The sequence below is a fragment of the Podarcis liolepis genome, assembly GCF_965112155.1.
Source record: "Podarcis liolepis genome assembly, chromosome: 3".
Classification (NCBI taxonomy): domain Eukaryota; kingdom Metazoa; phylum Chordata; class Lepidosauria; order Squamata; family Lacertidae; genus Podarcis; species Podarcis liolepis.
Window position 1 is genome coordinate 40,548,899 of NC_139557.1, and position 18,986 is coordinate 40,567,884.

The window sequence follows — 18,986 nt, forward strand, 5'->3', positions numbered from 1 at the left end:
AGAGTAGTGGTCATAGCTGTCATATTAATTTCAAAGAGAAAGCACATTTAGATAACCAGACAATATCAAGAGAGTAGTTTATTTCTAATTCTAAAACTTTACTGTTCCTCTCTCAATCTAAACTTAGCCAGAGCCTTTACTCTGATGGTCTGCACAGTTTGACTTTTCACGTACAATCAAAACCAACCTTAAGCATTTGGGTGATGGTAATTATTATTTTTTAAATGCTGCCTCCCACCCATCCATTAGGGATTCTTTTGGTAGGTTTGGCAGACTTTCTTCATTCATTCACCCTGACCCTGTGAAGTCCTGCTGAGGAAATTCTACCCTGTGGTATTCCTAAAGTCAAGCCAGGTGGCTTCTCCTTACACAATGTTCTATGATGTTCTCCCGTCAAAGGGAGCAGTGTCATCCATATATTTATTTTGCCATGAGTACATAAAGAAGAAACACAATGTAAGTTAAAACACAGTTCATGTACAAGCATTGAAATGGTGCCCCTCACCAGCTCACCTCCTTTTGGTACTCAAAAAGGATGTCCTACTCAAAACTAGTAAACAATTTCCATGTAGGAAATTGTTGTGTAACTAGGAATCTTTGTCCAACAATGGCACAGCCCTAGACCTACTGTGATCATCAACAAATATAAAACAAAAATGCTTACCCTATCACCTGGAGGTCCCATTGGGCCAGGGGGCCCAGGTAAGCCTGGAGATCCCTACAGAAGAAGAAAAGTATTAATCAGATAGAGTTATTGAGTTATGCAATACAAGACACACATTTGAGAGTACCAACAAGCATAGAGACAGAGGTGATCTGGTTGACACAGTTGACTTGGACTTTCAAAAAGCTTTTGACAAGGTACATCACCAAAGACTCCTGAGTAAGCCTAGCAGCCCTATTCTGGAGCAGGAATAGGTTAAGTAGAAAGAAGCAGAGAGTAGGAATTAAGGAACAGTTCTCCAAATGAAGGGATGTAAAAAGTGGATAGTGAGGCCTCTGAGCTTGAGAGTCTTTTTTCTTGTGTTGTTGCCCAGTTTTGCTGGAACTTTGATGCCTTCTTTGTTTCCTTAAAACCTAGTCCCATTTCTCAGTACCAATTCACAGCTGATACATGATGTGGTTTTGCACCTGTGTGGTCTTGTTTTATTACTTTGTACTTCAATAGCATTTTGTCTCATCTGTTGAAGAGCAAGTGAAACTGCTGCATTTTTTGCTCTATAAGGCTCACTTTTTCCCTCCTAAAAAATAAGGGGAAATGTTTGTGCGTCTTATGGAGCGAATGCAGGCTGCGCAGCTATCCCAGAAGCCAGAACAGCAAGAGGGATTGCTGCTTTCACTGCGCAGTGATCCCTCTTGCTGTTCTGGCTTCTGAGATTCAGAATATTTTTTTTCTTGTTTTCCTCCTCCAAAAACTAGGTGCATCTTGTGGTCTGGTGCGTCTTATAGAGCGAAAAATATGGTAAACAGAAACTTCTTCATACCAGGCTACAAGTGAGAACTTAATATATGTTAGCACTTATGGGACATGTGCAGCATAAGTAGCATGACCATATTATTTTTTTTAAAAGCAAACTTACTGAGCGACCAGGTAGTCCTGGCTCTCCAGCATCACCTTTCATCCCTTGACGACCCTAGGAGGAAGAAATACTGCAAGTTTTAGAAGGTGCCATTCATCATGCAAACTGGGGTGGGAAGACTTGGAGTGATTATCCCTTGAATCCCAGCCCCACAGTGTACAGCCCATCCCATTCACCAGACTGGGGGGTTTCTAGGGAAGACTGGACTGCTTCTTCCAGCCCCTTTGTCATTCTTTCCTCTGGTTTACCTACACAGCCTACAACACATGATTTAGTTTCTCAGAATACAGTGACATGATTAACTATCAGAAAATAGTTCAGAGTATGCCAGATAATTGCCTAATCTTTTTAAAGCATAAGAATTTATCTGAAAATGCAGAAAGGCATGTTCCTTCTAAATCACCACAACAATAGTATGGCTATTATTTTTGTGTGTAATCTGCCAGTATTGCAATGCTTGTAAATATGATGTCATGTGTTAAAGCACTTATTCCCAGTATTTTCTACTATGTGACGAACAATGTCAAAACACAATAGTTAAAGAGTATCTGAGAGCACTAAATATGCTGTCTTGGTCTCTCCAAAAATAGAATGCCTGTTTACTCACTGGTTCTCCTGTAATGGAAAGTCCATTTGGCCCCTGTGGTCCTGGTGGTCCTTGAGGGCCTCTAGGTCCTACATCTCCGTGAGCGCCAGGTGGCCCCTTAAAGTAGAAAAAGAGAGAAACCCATTTGCTAGCTAGCCTTTTATTCTTCCAAAGTGGTTATCTTAAAGAACATACGTAAAAGATGGATTCACATAATATATTTTCACAAGGTGACAGCATTTATAAAAGGCCTGTCTAGAAATCTGAGGGTTCTACTGTATTTCGGCCCTCTGCCGAAACTCTTTTTTTAGTGCATTTAGAAACACTGGTAGCCATCAGCCGAGGTAAAACTTTGCCTTGCTGGTGAGCTTGTCACATTGTAGCAGCTTTATCAAAATATTATGTAGTTTAAAGGTGTGAAAGATGATAAGCCAAGAGTGTCGCCATTATTGCTTGGTGGCATTATTTGATACAAATATTGGTGCCTCCATTGTGATGTTGGCAAATATTGCCTCAGGTTCCTCCACAAAATACATATGATGAATCAATCCCACATAACTTCCTGGGACAGGGAAGAACAATGCAGCAGAACTGACATCCTTTCTCTTATATCTTCTTCACATGTGTATTAACGATAGAAACTGAAGGCAATTGAAGGGAAGCAAAGTGAGATACAGATATTATAATTTCACATGAATGAGGTTGATTTCAGAGGTAAAACTGTCATAGAGTGAATTCTCAGTAAGATTAATTCTCCCTGGTGTGTGTGTCTATATGGTACAGATATTTGCAAAGATATTTCTTGAATTCACAGTAGACTAAAAATGTAGCATACGATGTGGTTCTAATATATAGAACTAAATACTGATACTTTAACTTTAAATAACTACTTGGTTAAATGCCTTTTTTTAAAAAACCCAAGGGAGGAGACAAAGCAGTTACCAAACAATCCTGTGTATGTCTGCTCAGGAGTAAGCCCTACCGAGTTCAATAGGACTTACATCCACGTAAGTGTGTATTTTAGGCAGATACTCACAGAGGGCCCAGTTAAGCCTCTTTCGCCTCTTGGTCCCTTAGCACCTGGGCCTCCCTAAAACAAAAACATGCAAATAATGAGTATAGATAGATGGATAGATAGATAGATAGACATGGAAGTCCAAGATCATATATGCATGCAAATATTACTTTTTGCAAGTAGCTATATTACTTCTTGCAAGTAGCTGAATGGTGAAGCAGAAGGTTCAGTATGGGCTCATTCAAAGCACAAATAGAGACTAACAAACTTTAGAACAACATATTGTGGGGCTGTGGGGTTCAAACTGCTCACTACAAGATAAAAATACTAAAAACAACAAAGAAAGCTATGAAGTCTAGCTGTGCTTAGATGTAGTTTTTTCACCAGACTTGGCAGTGATATTGTTGCCCAATGTACACACGGTGATTATTGCCAGTGCATCAATACTGCTGTAAAGGTTTCAGTAACACTTTAAGCGGTACCTAGAAAAACCGATTTTAGTTCCCAATAGTACAACAAGCATTGCTGCCATAGTCATGTGTACAGTTATTGTTGTAGGAATGTGTTGGGTAGTAACATCATCATGGTGACAAGAAGCACTCCCCCATTGCACAAAAACAGAAGAAAACCCACATGCACACCTGGGCTGTTTTTAAACATTTGCTAATAATTTTTAATACAGTAAAGAAATTGTGAATATATACCTCTTCATGCAGCAGGTCTATTATTGTATAACTCTCTACAAATATAGTGTGGAAGGGTATCTGCTCCCACACAGTAATGTCTCACTATTTCAAGAAAAAGATCTCACTTTTTAAAATACACTTTTACTCTGAATGGTGCGCACTTCCCCTTCTGCAGCACATTCAACAACAAATTTCTCTTTGTCTTTCCTTAAATTACCTCTTAGGAGTGAAATTAATCTGATCAGAAGTGTGATGATACAATCTCGTCAGTTTCACCACTTCATTGACTGGCATGATAGTCGTAGAAGTCACTGTGGTTAGGAAATAGAGGGAAATGGCTCCCCTGCCCCCCGCAACACTTCTTCTACCCACCTCCCCCAATACTTTTGTATAATTATCAACCACCAGGCCTCCTCAGTTGGCTCACCAGCCCATTTTGACCATATGCAGTGCTTCAGACTTGCCACCAGTTCAAATGCCGGGCTTCTGAAGTGCCAATGGTCAGGAGGACTTCAAAGGGCCATACAGGGCTGTTTGCAAGGGATCCATTTCCTTACTCCTGTGCTAGAGCATCAACAACCAAAAGCTGATGCTATACTAATTCTGGTGCTGCAGCTAATTTGGCTCCCTGTGCTAGTGTGAACAGAGAGGTTGTTGCCGTCATCATTGACCTCTGCTTCCTGAGGTCATTGGAGTTCTATGGATTCCAGTTTGTTAATCTGAGGTACTCTACAGAGTCACATGTCTGGTAATCACAATGCAATAATTTTGCTTACAGCAGGTCCTGGAGGTCCTGGAGGTCCCACGCTGTCTTGTGTGCATGTGCAAGCATTTGGTAACGATGGGCATTTTGCTTCATCCCTCTGAAAATTAAAGGACAAACATCTGTCATTTCCCTTGAATATTTTTTTAAAGGGTGATCACCAAGAGAATGGTTTCAAATGTGTTTTTTATTGTCTGTAGCATGTTTAAATTATATTTTTAAGGGCAGGCAGACAGACAGGAGAGAGAACTGAGACTCAAGGTTGCCTGGGAACCATGATGGCTGGTGTGGAAGTCTTGCTGCTTAGTCCAAAATGCACATTGCTCATGGACTCAGCAGATGTTTTGCTACACTTTTTATGACTTCCTATATTGTAGGACTTGTCCTTAGGACTAAAAACAGATTCAGATAAATTGATTTACCTATACACATAGTAATATACACATACGAATTAAAGAAATTCATGTTGCTTATGTGTGCCATAGGGGGTTTCTCTAAAGGTCATCCAGAGTTATTGCTTCCATATAATCTGTGACCGATATGAGGGAAAATTCAATGCTGTCATCCTGCTTCTGAAACAGTTAATAATCCAACAGAAGTGTCTGATAGCAGAAGAGGAGGGAAAACAATATTCTCCTATCATTCTTTCCCCTAGAAGTCCCCTGTGCCACTTTCTGGAGTGTTCCCAACCTCTGTAACAGATTTTCAGGGCTGCTTGGGTTTCAGAAGGAAGGTGTATCAGAAAACCATTCTGAAGAACAAAAAAGAGGACACTTTTGCCGACTTTTACTTTTAACTATGGATTGCTATTTTGACTCTACCAATGAAAAAGAGGATGTGTCCTGGAAAAAGAGGACATGTGTCTACTCAGAGTAGACACTGTTTGCACTCATTTGGGAAGAGGGATACTGTATTGAGTTTTCTTAAACAAACACAAACTTTGGGGCAGAAGTCGATAAGAAGTTGCAAGTCTCAAAATGGTACTGAAACAAAAAACATGGAGAACTTTAATAAGATAGTAAATTGCCCAGCATATTTTAGTAGAAACATTTCTTCAGGGCACAAGGGTTCAATTTGTTATTCTTGTAAGACTACATCTCTTTTTCATCTTTTCTCCTCTCTCTGGGCAGAAGCCACACAGTGTCCTCCACTTGACCATCGCTCAACAATTCTGCCTTCCTTATCTGAACTTTTCTTCCACCTTTAGCCCATTACAGATTAGTGCAAATTCACCCTTTTGAGTTTTGCCTGCTAATTTACACTAGCAGTAACTAAAACATGACTATTTAATCATCCCATAGCTCAACTACCCCATTATTCCATCTCTAATTCGACTCTCACATACTCAATTAAAAAACCCCAACAGCATTTATGAGGATATATATGAGTAGAATAGGGCAAAATTATTGCTTATTTTAAAAATAAACCCTCAAATCTTGACATACGTATGCGAAATGTATCTGTAAGGGATAAAATTGGACTGAAATGTGGCCTGACTGTACCTAAGTTCAAAATAGCAGCATTTATAATATGGTTCTGGTAAAGTATCTGCATTCTTGCCCTCTGAGTCTCAGGATGATTCAGAGTCACATAAGCAATTTGTCATTCCCAACAGGGACCTTTCAAACATTATTCCGCATTATCCTCTGTGTAGGACTGGCGCAGATTGTTAACATGAGGCTCTAAAAATTATATTTACCCTAGAAGGAATGTCACAGCACCTATCTCTGCTAGTCCAAACAGCATTACATACGATGTCGAAGCTCTGGATCTCTAACTGTAAGACAAAAACACAAATGTCTTCAATGTTACATCTGCAGAAAATTTCAAAAAAATAGTCATGCAGGGTGATATTATGCAATAATCATTTTTGCCATTCAGCCAAGGCAGTAAAATGCTATTCAGCAACACAGAATAGGACAACATTGAATAAATGGTCACTTAATTGTTTACTTTGGATCACAGACATTTTTAACAAAGCACACATAAGATTTGTTTAATGCAATAAATGTCTTGCAGCTTTATATATTAGTACATAAAAATAGCAGTGGGAGAAAGTTGTTCAGATAATAGAAATATTTTCCCAGCCAAAGACTATGTGACTCAAGCCCTTTCATGACTGAGTCATGCTACTGTTGACTCATATGTTGAGGCTACTAGATCAGAAGGCCAACTTCTATTCTACGACAAATGCCATGGGGATATCTTGATTAAGCACACAGATGCATTGTGGGATTTTTTGATGGAGATCAGAAAACTCTAACTTGTTCATTTACATTTATATTTTGGTCTGAGAATACTCCAGTCAACTTCTCAGAGCTACAGCTTTTGGTTCATATGGTAATTTTGACTAAAAATTACCATTTACATTGTAACAAGGAGCAAACAAGTTCATCCATCTTGGACTGAACATTTATCCTAAGTCAATATAAAAGGAACTGACTTCATGGCATAAAATTGGTCCAGAGCTGGGCAGATGAGTAGTTTTTGTGATATGTGATAGTGTCTTGTGTGTAATCCAAAGAGCATTATTTGGTGAAGTAGGGTATCACTATGAAAACTCCTGCCACAATATATTTGTTATTAAGATGTCATTTGAGTCTTGTTGGCCATTAGGTATACCTTAAACGTTGTAAGTAGACTCTTAATAAGGATTTCAAAATACATTTTGCATGTGCTTGGAACGGATATAAATTAAAGCTTTTTACTTACTGTTGCTGTTTTCCTGTCACCTTTCTGTAGTTTACCCAGTATTTCATAGCCATCAGTTGTGATATTTCCACCCTCTTTAATTGGTTTTTCCATTATTTCAAGGCAGTCAATGTAAATTTTAGCATTTGTGGGAGTTACAACAATATGAACCTGTAGAAAAATTATTAGAAACATAACTAAATGCATGTATGTTTTTTATACACCTTAGATTTGCTGTTTAAAGTTGTTAACTATTTAAAAGGTATAGGGGCACTGATCTACGCATGGGTCCTCCACATGCAAGGGCTTCTTTACTAAGAAAGGCAACAGCTCCATATAAAGTTGTTCTTGGGACTTAAAAGCGGGTGCCCAAGTAAGTTGGTGAGCATTGGTTCGGGCACTAAGGTCTGGATCAAGGTATGTAATTATTTATACAAATAGTTGAGGTGGCTAAGACCAACTATGACCATATGAGTAAAACATTCTCGCAAGATATACTGTAGATAGAAGAATTTAAGAGAGGGTGGGTTTGTTTTGTTCTTTCTTGTCCCAGAACATTATTTTTCCATTTTTCCTTTCCACACAACAGTGGTTGTATTTGAACAAAATGGTCTCACACGCTCCCCCCACCCCTCTCCTCCTCTGGCATGACCACAAGGAGATCAAAAGCTTCCACTTCTGTTCTGAGATTAACCACAGTTTAGTGTGTTGTCCAAACCCCAGACTGTAGTTAAATTTAACTATGGCTAATAAAAATAAGACTAGCTCATCAACTCCTTCGCCATGGTTTGAAGTCAGCATGTTTCCTTAACTATAGTTAATAATAATCAGTTGTCTAGATTTGGGCAACATGACAAAACTACAGTCAATCAAAAGTGGATGGGAAGGCTTCCAGATTCCTTCTCACAGCAAAGGTGCAGAAGCAGGGAGAGCGCACAGGCCTGGACAAAAGCTAAGCTCATTCTTGTAATGTTAAATGTTTTTGTGGTCCCTAAAATATGGTTTAGCATTATTTCTGCAGCTGTCCAATGTCTTGGATTTAGCCACAGCCAGTAGAAGTTGCAATGCACAAGAGTTCCAAACATCTCTCCCATTCATAGAAACTGGGTGGAATAGATGGGATGGGGTAGAGAGAATAATGTTCCTCATTTTTACAAGACTAGACTGAGAATTTGAAACATTAGATTTACTTATTCATATTTTTCGGGGGGGGGGGACTGTGCTACCACCACATACTAGCATTTCACAAAAGGAATACTAAGAGTTCCATTTTGCATCTTTCTTATCCAATGTAAATAATTTTTTTAAAAAAAAAAATACTATACTTCTGCTAGCTTTGTAACAGTTACATTTTCCATACTGTTTGCTTTATACACTTTGGAATGAAAGAGTATCTAGCAGAGGCCTTGCTTGGATAAAAGGGATATGCTTCTGTTGGAATACATCTATAACAAAATATCACAGGACAGTGCCAAAAGCTGAGTAATACATTTGGACCACAAATCCATGAGAAATGGAAAGACATTCCAGCACTGATCAGCTTTCAAACACAAGTTTATTAAAGTTCCCTCCTCAATTGTTTGAAAGCTCATCAAGGGTTTCCTGCCATTTTACCACTTCAAGATCTGACTGTATTTCAGTGCCCTTTCTGATAGTTTATTTGTAATTATAATGTCATTTCTATAGCTGCATTAAGTCATGTTTAGCAGGAAGGAAAACTGTATATCATAGATGTTTATATTTATGATTTCTTAAAAGTTCTTGACAATTTAAAATAAAAAGTAAAGCATCTGTTTATCCAGAGTTAAATCCCATAAATATTTGTTATTATATTATGTGGCACTAAATTGCTGCAAAAATGTGTGTAGATGCAACTAAATAGCTCTCCATGGTGTTATAGCTATATAGATCTGTCCATGTTTGTAGTTGGTTTATATAAAATATTTATAGCCTGCCCTTTATCAATGAAAGTGAGTATACGTTTCTTCTGCTGGAAAGCTAAGGCAAAGGCTGAGGGCCAACCTACAGATTAGAGGCTTATTTCTTCTTCCATATTTTTTAAGCAGCTGTGAGAAACTGAGGACTGGCTGAAGGGAAAAGCTACATGACCATTCCTGCTTCTGCTGTTCTGTGCAAAGTAACCCCATCCCAATACTTTTCTCCTGGGAAGGGAATAGATATGAGGACCTTATATCTCTTCCCCTGGTGATGGGACAGTAGCTGCAGGGGGCCATTTTCAGCATGTAAAGAGCAGAAAGCAAAAGCATTTAGGAGCTCTTCCCTTCTGTCAGCCATCTGCCCCCAGTTGCAGCTTCCTGTGTCAGCTATTTTTTTAAAAAAATTAAGTGCTGCAAGGGAGAGTAATGGAACTTCTATCACATGTAGTTTGGTTCATAATGGCGAGGCACAGAATAAAAACCATATGGTTCTATAAGAGTTCTTTGATACTGCTTTAATTACTGAATTACTAAGCCAACACTTTCCCAAAGAGTCTTGCTGGATTCATTCACTATCACTACAGCAATGCTACTCAACATCCAAAGAACTGGGCCAAAGCAAATTTTCCACAAGTAGCCAATATTAAGTTAGCTATTTTTCATTGAGTGAACATATAACTCGTTGAATGAACACCACAAAAATGTTTCATATTTTGGAAGGGTTCAATCCAATTTTTAAAAGTTTGGCATATTCTTAATATTGGATATTTTTAACATGAAAATTACCATACAAAATATGTTGCAATTTTTTCCTCTTTTGCTAAAGCTAGGTCACTTATTTCATGTGTACACACACACAAACATGATAATTCATTGCATAATTATCCAAACTCATGTGCTGAGTTGTGCTACACATAATAAGCAGATGACAGAAAATATGGGGTGCTGGATGTTGTGAAGCGCCCTAAGATATATGGTTATAAACTTTGTTATACAAATTTTAATCATCATCATTATCTATGCAGGAAGCGCAATTGTAGACCAGCTCTGAAGGTTCCTTCTCTTTAGCTTTGAAACATTCTTTCTAATGAATTACCTAATCTCCTACTGATGACAAACAATGCAATGGCATTCAGAAATCATAGCAGGCCCATATTATAGTATTTACCACCTTTTAGCTGTGATTCTGAACTCAATTACTTGCAATCAAGCCCCTTTGAACTGGACATATTCAATATGTTAACCTATCATAAATATTCAATCTACGTTAACGGTAAAAGCTCAAGAATATTTGCTTGAATTGACTTATGAATTATTAAATCTATCTATATCTACTAACTAGCAAGTATGGTTTTTGTTCTCAAGAAAAATGCTTTTGTTCATAACAATTTGCATACAATTGTCAGCATTTACCTTGTGGAAACTTCCATAAAAGAGTTTCTTAACTTCATCACCTTCAAATGTTACTGTCTGAACCTCTCCTCTTGTGTCCTTGTTAAAGAATGATAATACTTTGCTGGATGCTGGGGGAGGAAAAAAAATTATTGACTATATGCATGGTTAATTAGTTACAGATTTATAACACTCCATGCCCCCAGTAACATATGCAGTCTAATTTGATTAAACCTGTCAGAAGCAGCAAAGAATGTATTACTAGGGCCAAATCATGAATGTTTATTATCCACTTGTCTCAGGTTTACTAATAAAAAATAAACAGAAATAATACCAGATTCATGGTCATTACACATTGTAAAGTACATTATTTGATGTCTCGGGGCCCAAATAAATATCAACCTATCATAAAACTTTAAATGGATAGGACACAACAAAGCTCACTGGCACAGAATGCAAGCCAATTACTGGAGCACTTTGGATAAGTACGCTTTGAGATAAGCCAAACACTGTGTTAAAACACCTGGTGCCAATGCTTGCTGCAGGTGGCTGAGAGATGAATGGCTTCTTGCAGTTCCCAACTTGCCAGTTTCCCTCCCTCAAAACTCAGACACCACATAGAAGTAGCATGATTTATGGCGGTTTAACTCTGAAGGAAGATTATTTCAGTATAAAGATGAAAGCAAAACTTCCTGGTATTTACTTATTCTTTTAACATGCCACCAGAATATGATGAACTAGAGAAACATCTGGCTTAGTTGACTGCTCACAAATGCTGACCAACAAACAATATATCTACTGCTGGAACTCTGCCTGGCCTTTGATTATGCCGATATAGGAGCATTGAATTAACATCCTTCTAGTTGGTGTACTTTGGTGAGCAGTATGTTCATTTCTAAACTCTAAAGTTTGCAAAGTATAATTTCAGATAATAAAAATGGCAAGATCTTTCTCAGTTAGTGGCTGATCCATTCCTAAGAACTTCTATTTTTAAACCTCAGATTAAAGCATTTCCTGGATGATTTCATCCAGATAGAAGATTTCACAATCACCTGTGGTTTTGCAAACACAGGGTCCAGGCAAATATTATGCAAATTGCACATAACTGTGCAAATTAGTTTCAGTCTACCTCAGAAATTTCTTCCCTGTTGATCTCTGGTGCTGAACAAATATTGGATTGCAACAATAAAGATTTCAATAACATTCTGAGCTTGACAGATTGAGGAAGAAAGGATGGAAATTTAGCCATAAAGTTCCATTTAGAGATTCTATTCATACTATAAGCAGGTGAAATCATTCTTACAATCAAGAACAACTCCAACTTGTGGTTTGTAATCTCTGTCTGTTATCTGCCAAATTGCGAATGGTTCAGTGGGGGTGTCCGGGAGAAGGCGGAATAACAATATGATAGTGTAAGCCTTTGGTAATCCATCTGGATGAATCTCCCTATTAAAGAAATCATAGATTACTGCTCATTGAAAATGCATGAAAAAGGCTAAAGAACTCCATAATGTTTCATCTGAAACACAGAAAAGACTGTAGGAAAATGTCAACACGCAGACATCTGCATTACAAATTTCACAACAAAATTGTGGTTCACTCAAGATCCAGAACACACAGACCTTTGCTCAGCAGTTGATCACTCGCTCCACTCAAACCTCACAAAGACTGATGTACTGAAGTTACAGATAGGTAGCCGTGTTGGTCTGCCATAGTCAAAATAAAAAAATTCCTTCCAGTAGCACCTTAAAGACCAACTAAGTTAGTTCTTGGTATGAGCTCATACCAAGAACTAACTTAGTTGGTCTTTAAGGTGCTACTGGAAGGAATTTTTTTATTTTGATGTACTGAAGAAGATTCAAAAAGAAATTCTGAGAGGGCTACTTTGTATTTAAGACTGAAAGAAGCTCTTGCCAGAAAGGGAGGAAAGGCTTGTTTAAACTTCCCAATATTCTTCAGTTTGCCTATTTGACTGCTTTTCCTTCTCACTGTAATGAAAAGCATTATGAATCTGAACTGTTTAGGGCGGGTATATAATTTGATTCTTAATCATTCACTAGAACTGTACTAAATTCTAATTTTTCGATAACCAAATGAGATAGCTATCCAGACCATAGACTGAGCCTGTAAGGCAGGTGTGGGGAACTTTTGGCTCTTCAGATGTTGCTAAACTACAACTCCCACCAGCCCCAGCCCAGTTTCCCCATGCCTGCTGTAAGGGGTAAGAGGCAATGGTGACAGAAACTGCCGTGTAATCTTCAGGGTCATTAAGCAACAGGACCCTTAGAATTTGCCTGGAGAGGAAAATGAGTAGCAGCAGAAATATTTTGGGGAACTAGCTAGGAATAAGAGGCTAATGATGACTTCTGGGAAGGAATTCAAAAAGGAGAGCAATTCAGGGAGGGGGGAATCAGATGAAAATAAAGCTATGAATTCCTCTCACTTAGTACAATTTGCTCCCCTCAAAAGCTGTGGCTTTGTCTTGGCTATATACAGAGCACTGGCATGTTTCTGTAGGGCTTAGGAGCTGCACCCTCTCCAAACTATGGAACTGTTTTATTCTAATAAACCTTCAGAATTCCTCTCCTATTGGCAAATGAGCTGGTGAGTCTGGGTGAAGAATATCTAGCAGCTAGCAATATACTGTATGGAACAACTATCATCATGCATCTATAACTAAAAATTTCCCCACCACTAACCACTAATAGCTGAGTTTGAAACTGAATAATTGCAAAAGATTTCAATTGCCATGTCAATAAAAGCCTGTATAGGGAATGAAGAAACAAACAAACAAACAAACAAAGCCTGTATAGGGAATGAAGAAACTAAACATTTTAAGCAATAAGAAAAGTGGTACATTGTTTAAGAAAGTTGCTGCAGTTCCTTTTGAGCATATTTCTTAATGTTGCAGACTAAGCAAAATATATCACCCATCATTCCAGAAATTATGTGTTCCATGTAACCACACACAGTCAACTTTCCCCAGTTAAAAAAAGAAAAGAAGAAAGGTAGCACAGCTTACATTGTGGGTTGGCTAACAAAGGCATTTTTATTAATCCTGTATGCCACATAACTTGGGTAGGATCCTGACTGCAAGGAAACGCCTGGTACTGAAGCAAAATACTTCTCCGTTAAGTTGTAAGCTTCCAGCATCCTGAAGCCTGTATCATAAAGGAGAACATGTTTTTCATCATTATTATTATGTTCAAAGGGAAAGAGACTTGTGGAATTTAGAAAATGTGAAGACACTTTACTAGGCTGGGAAACTGGTGTATAAATTCTTACCAGGAGAAGTGTACCCATCCAAGTACATGAGAGGGCAAGCTGAAACAGAAAAAGAAACATGTCAAATGAAATAATGAATGAGCCAGCAGCATTGTTGTTGGAAGGTGCGCAGGGTTACTGCAGAATCTCCTCCTTTGGAAGTTTTCAGAGTGAGACTAGACAAGCTTATATATCGCAGATGCTTTGCCTGGTATTCTAAGAGTTTCAGCATGCACCTAATAAGCTGTTGTGTGTACATGGGGCTTTCTGTTGATATTCCCTTTCCAGCGTAGCCCATCTCACGGCATCAGAGGACAATCTGGACACCCCTCTTCATTAAGAGCAGATTTCTGCGGAGGAGGCATGAGGGAATGTGCTAGAAAGGATGGTACTGAAAAGAATGCATACAGTTGTATCTAATTGTGTCCCTCCACTCATGGAAGGCTCTTTGATCACTAGAATCCAATAGCTAAATTTATTCTTAAGAAGATTACAGAGAAGAGTGGCATTTGACTTACTTGAGGTAGCTGTCTCACAAACAAAGGTGATGAGGTTATCCTCAATCTTTTCAAAAGCATCAAAGTCATCAACTATAAAGACATGGCGTTCACTGGGTTTGCTGGCGATCTTGGCCAGTTCATGGTAATCAACATCAGCCACACCAATAACAAAGACACTGAAACCTGCAAAATAGTATGGATTGAGTTAGTGTTGTTACAAGTATATTTCTACATGTTCTTCTCAAAGATAACATCTAAGCAATCTGTTATGAGGGGATGACATACAACTCAAGGGAGATGTGTAAAGTGTGTACGTTTATCGTTTCCTTTTTAAAAAAGAAAACATCATATCCTGAAGAGGGTAAGTGACTAAATCTGTGGTGCAGGTAGATATTTCTATAAATAAATGTTCAAATAAAAATCTTACATGTACAACAGAGTTTACCCAGGGTGAAATCCAACACTGCTTGAACAGATTTCCACTTGCACTACGTGGCTTCCCCTTCCTCCCAAATCTTCTTCAAAGGATCCCCTGATGTGCAAGTGGAAATCTGCCCTCCTTGTACATGAACAGCACTGGATTCAGTCCACTGCAAAGTGATACTGGATAAATTGGTTTACAGATATCAGACTCTCGAATGTTCACTGATTATTTGAACTGTGTATATTACAGCCTTCCTAACAATACAGAATCTGACATTTGACGAAGTTAGCGGAATTATAGTTGTACGAAGTTATGGTACATAAAAGCAACTTACCAGAATGTTGTATGACAGCTGCAGCTTTCCTCACTTCATCCTGTGACCGGCCATCAGTTACAACAACAAGTACCTTGGGAACTCCTTTCCTCATACCACTTTCCCATGTCAAGACCTTATCTTTGATAAATGTAAGTGCTTTGCCTGCAGATGGTGAAACAAAATTCATTGCGGTGATCGAACGAAAATGATAATCTTAGCAGCACACACATTAACATTGGAATGAAATTAAAAGGTTGTATCCAACTAAGTTATACTCAAAGCAGACTGACAGAAATTAATGTGCCTAAGTTAGTCATGTCCATTATTTTCAATGGCTGAACTTTGGACTCAGCTATACAGCTGCAAATAACATGTTTTAAGTGTGTTGTAAAGTGCATTATACAAATGTGGCACTAGATGGCGATGGTGAGCTATGGCAAATTCAATATATTTTTCAAAACTTTTTTAAAAAACAGCATTTTCACTTCTTTTTCTATGTGTCTAGATTCCACATCTGAGTAGGACTGACATTGGATACAATCCCAAGTCTGTGAAGCATAGAGACCATGTTTATTTTTTTAAAAAAACTGAACTTAAATCCTCCCACAAGTACCTGTTTTTGTGTTCCCTCCTCTATACCGAATATTCTGAATTGCTCCTAGTGCTTGTGCCTTATCATCATATGTATTCAAATGGAACTCAGACTTTGGATCATCACTGTATTGCACCAAAGAAACCTGAAACAGAAAATTAAATCTGGCATTAATGGAATGAATGCTCCAACAATGCAATTTTGTTCAATACCACGGGGGGAGGGGAGTGGGGGTACAGGAAATATTAATGAAGGATTTGGCACATATAATAATGATTTAGTCCATGATTTGGAAGATGTGGGTGTGGTTGTCAGTTAAGCAGTCTGCATCACATACAGGCTTACCTGCTTACTGGCAGTTATTACATGCATGTGATGAAAGGGTTTTTCAAACAGCCAAGCTGTCATTTGCAAGGTATGGTTTCTACAGTCTAACAAGCATTTCACCATACTACAAAGTAAAGGAAGCACACACATACACCCCACACTGCTGAAAATCAGGCCACCCAAACTTTGAATGGCTTGCAAGTAGGAAAAAAAATAAGAGCCAACCCACCAAGGACAGAGTGGCAATTTGTCCAGGGTAGAAGGGTGTAAAGGGCAAAATGTAGCAAAATATTGTGCACCTGTGCTACTCTTTTAAAGAATATTCAATCCTATGAGGGTCAGAATCAGTTTTGCCTCAAGCTAGTCAGTTTTGCCATTTGTTGAGGGTGGGGAAACTGAAGGTCTAGTGAATTGACTAATGCAAGGATAACAAATGTGGTACCTTGCAGATGCTGAGGACTGCAACTCCCATCATCTCAGACTACTGGCAATGGTGACTGTGGCCATTAGGGAAGCATAAGTGTCTCCCTCTTACTGTATCTTCATCCCCGGAATCAGCAAAATGCCCATCCATGAGCTGGAGAACACCTATGATCCACGCTTTTATGGTCATGGAAAGGGGATGATGCAATCCATAGTGCAAGCATGAAGACAGAATCTGGAAACATGGGCTACAGACTGAATCACTTTTCTAGCTTTGGTTGAAATTTAAATCTAGCAGCTTCTTTTAAGAATCTTTAAAGTCTTGGCTTCTCTTGTTTATTACTGGACAGGAAGAATAGACAAACCTGAATTCCAGCAGGGTTGATTCGGTCAAAGGCTCCAACTGTATTAAAAACGAATTTCAGCACTTTGTGGAAATTGTCATCTCCAATACTCCAGGAAGCATCAGTCAAGAAGACTATATCTGCTTTGGCTCCCTTGCATACTGAAAAGTTCATTGGATTCAGTTAAGTCATCTGACACATACAGAATAATTAAGGACACTGAGATGATAATTTGAAGAACAGCATGTGTCAAGCTTTTCAATGTAACATATAGAATACATCTAAAAAACCATTCCCCCCCATTGGAATTTATGAAAAATACATTCAAAGGCTCAAATGCACCAAACATGTTTATAGAACTCAGACTAAGAACGCAAACATGAATGCTCTGGAAACGTAAAAGACAAGGGAATATATGGGAAGAGTCAAATACAGTTTTAAGCAGAACTTACTTCTCTGTTCACAAGCTAATATGAGTGCCCTAAATTATAGTAACATCAGAGCCTTTAGTCAACAGTACTCTCAAAGTCCTGCTTTCATAGACATGGCAGAAATAAGATAAATGCTTTTGCAAGCACTTACCATCCCGAGCAGGTGGGATTGTTGGAGGAGGAGGGGGAGTTGGTGGCTGAGTTGGTGGTTCTGTTGGCTTGATCACTAAAACAAAAATATTGAATTAAAATATTTTACATATTCAATATTCTTAACTTTGTGAGTTGAAATTAGTAATATCCACTGCAGAGAAATACAACTGATAGACGTTCATTTGGTTGCAACTTAACTGACACGTCCATCTTTAAGAAAATAAACTTCTATTGTTCTTCGTATGCACACAAAGAGATAAGAGAGGCAGTGTGTTAAAATCATTTGTAGTTCACCTTTTGTACCCAAAGCACTCTAATCATCCCACCTGGGACTGCAAAATCCTGGCAGGAGGTCAAGAAGTGCCAAGCACCTGGCTGGCAACAATACATGATTGGTGAAAGATTTTCAGACAAGAGAAGGTTAGAATCCAAAAGTTTTAGGATCCCACCCCCATGAAAAATATATCTGTTGCCCAATTCATGCATGAAATCTCACAAATAGGAAACAAAGGAAAACTAGATTCTGCCTGATAGCTCAGTCAATAGAACATGAGACTCTTAATTTCAGGGTCTTGGGTTCAAGCCCCAAGTTGGGCAAAAGATTTCTATAGGGGGACTAGATGACCCTCGGGGTCCCTCCCAATTCTACAATTCTAGGATTCCATGATTCCTTAAAAATACTACAGTGTTTTTACAAGCTCAAGAATGATAATATCTCCAAGCACAATTACTTTGACCACATTCATCCAACGTACTTTAAATCAACATTACCACCACTACTACTCTTATTGTTATCTGCCACCTACATGTTCGTTCTCTTGTAGACACCGGAGGCCCCTCAAGGTTTGGAGTCTGAACAAACACAGTAGCATCATACTCTGTGTCTGGTGAAAGGCCAGTGAAACAGTGACTGGTTTCTGTTCCACGCACTGTAATTTCTTGCCCTCTGGATCCTGCAAATAAGTAAAATAATGACTTTTAAATGCTTAGAACGTAGAAGCTTATGAATGCTTGCTGAATGGCTGAAAGCAGAAAACTAAAGTACATATAGCAAAGAAGGGAATGGTTGCATCAATGGAGTGTTTTGCTTAGCTTCCAGAACTTTTGGAAGTTTGGAGCATCTGGATTGCAGGCGGGTACATAACAGTGCCAGGATACGAAAAGGGAAAGGTGTGGAACAACTGATCTCCATAACAACAGAGGAGAAGGATGCTTAGTTGGCCTTTGATCTGCCCTAGTGTTTCTTAATGCCCACATGTACCACATTTGTGAAAAATACTTTTCTTGTTTTGTAGTAGAGATACTGTGGGAGTAGCTGTGCTATAAAATTATATATTCATACCCTGCAACAAACAGGAGGGGCATATGTAATAATGGGAAAGAGATATTATCCATACTACTCAGCTACTAAACTCTCGAGGAGCAAAAATTATTTAAATGAAGGACAACTATGGAATAGCCTGAGGCAGAATATGTTGAAAGGAGGGGAACAAGAGGAGCATAACACTTCCTATAAGCAATCAAACACTAGTACTGTTTTACGGAGAGCTACAGGTATTTGC

At 38.5% G+C, this 18,986-nt stretch overlaps 1 protein-coding gene across 22 annotated transcripts in view; it reads right to left on the reverse strand.

Moving 5' to 3' along the window:
* COL12A1 (collagen type XII alpha 1 chain) overlaps positions 1–18,986 on the reverse strand; it is a 112,523-nt gene that overhangs the window by 16,350 nt on the left and 77,187 nt on the right. For all 22 annotated transcript variants that reach the window (XM_083497259.1, XM_083497268.1, XM_083497256.1 and 19 more), the window contains 17 exons: positions 18,231–18,377; positions 17,423–17,497; positions 16,862–17,001; positions 15,768–15,891; positions 15,173–15,316; positions 14,433–14,597; positions 13,936–13,974; positions 13,673–13,811; positions 11,954–12,096; positions 10,672–10,781; positions 7,343–7,492; positions 6,330–6,407; positions 4,644–4,730; positions 3,203–3,256; positions 2,188–2,283; positions 1,581–1,634; positions 665–718 (listed from right to left, as the gene is read on the reverse strand). In XM_083497259.1, the coding sequence (XP_083353385.1) occupies positions 665–718; positions 1,581–1,634; positions 2,188–2,283; positions 3,203–3,256; positions 4,644–4,730; positions 6,330–6,407; positions 7,343–7,492; positions 10,672–10,781; positions 11,954–12,096; positions 13,673–13,811; positions 13,936–13,974; positions 14,433–14,597; positions 15,173–15,316; positions 15,768–15,891; positions 16,862–17,001; positions 17,423–17,497; positions 18,231–18,377 (1,799 nt within the window). The remainder of the gene's footprint in view (positions 1–664; positions 719–1,580; positions 1,635–2,187; positions 2,284–3,202; positions 3,257–4,643; positions 4,731–6,329; positions 6,408–7,342; positions 7,493–10,671; positions 10,782–11,953; positions 12,097–13,672; positions 13,812–13,935; positions 13,975–14,432; positions 14,598–15,172; positions 15,317–15,767; positions 15,892–16,861; positions 17,002–17,422; positions 17,498–18,230; positions 18,378–18,986) is intronic.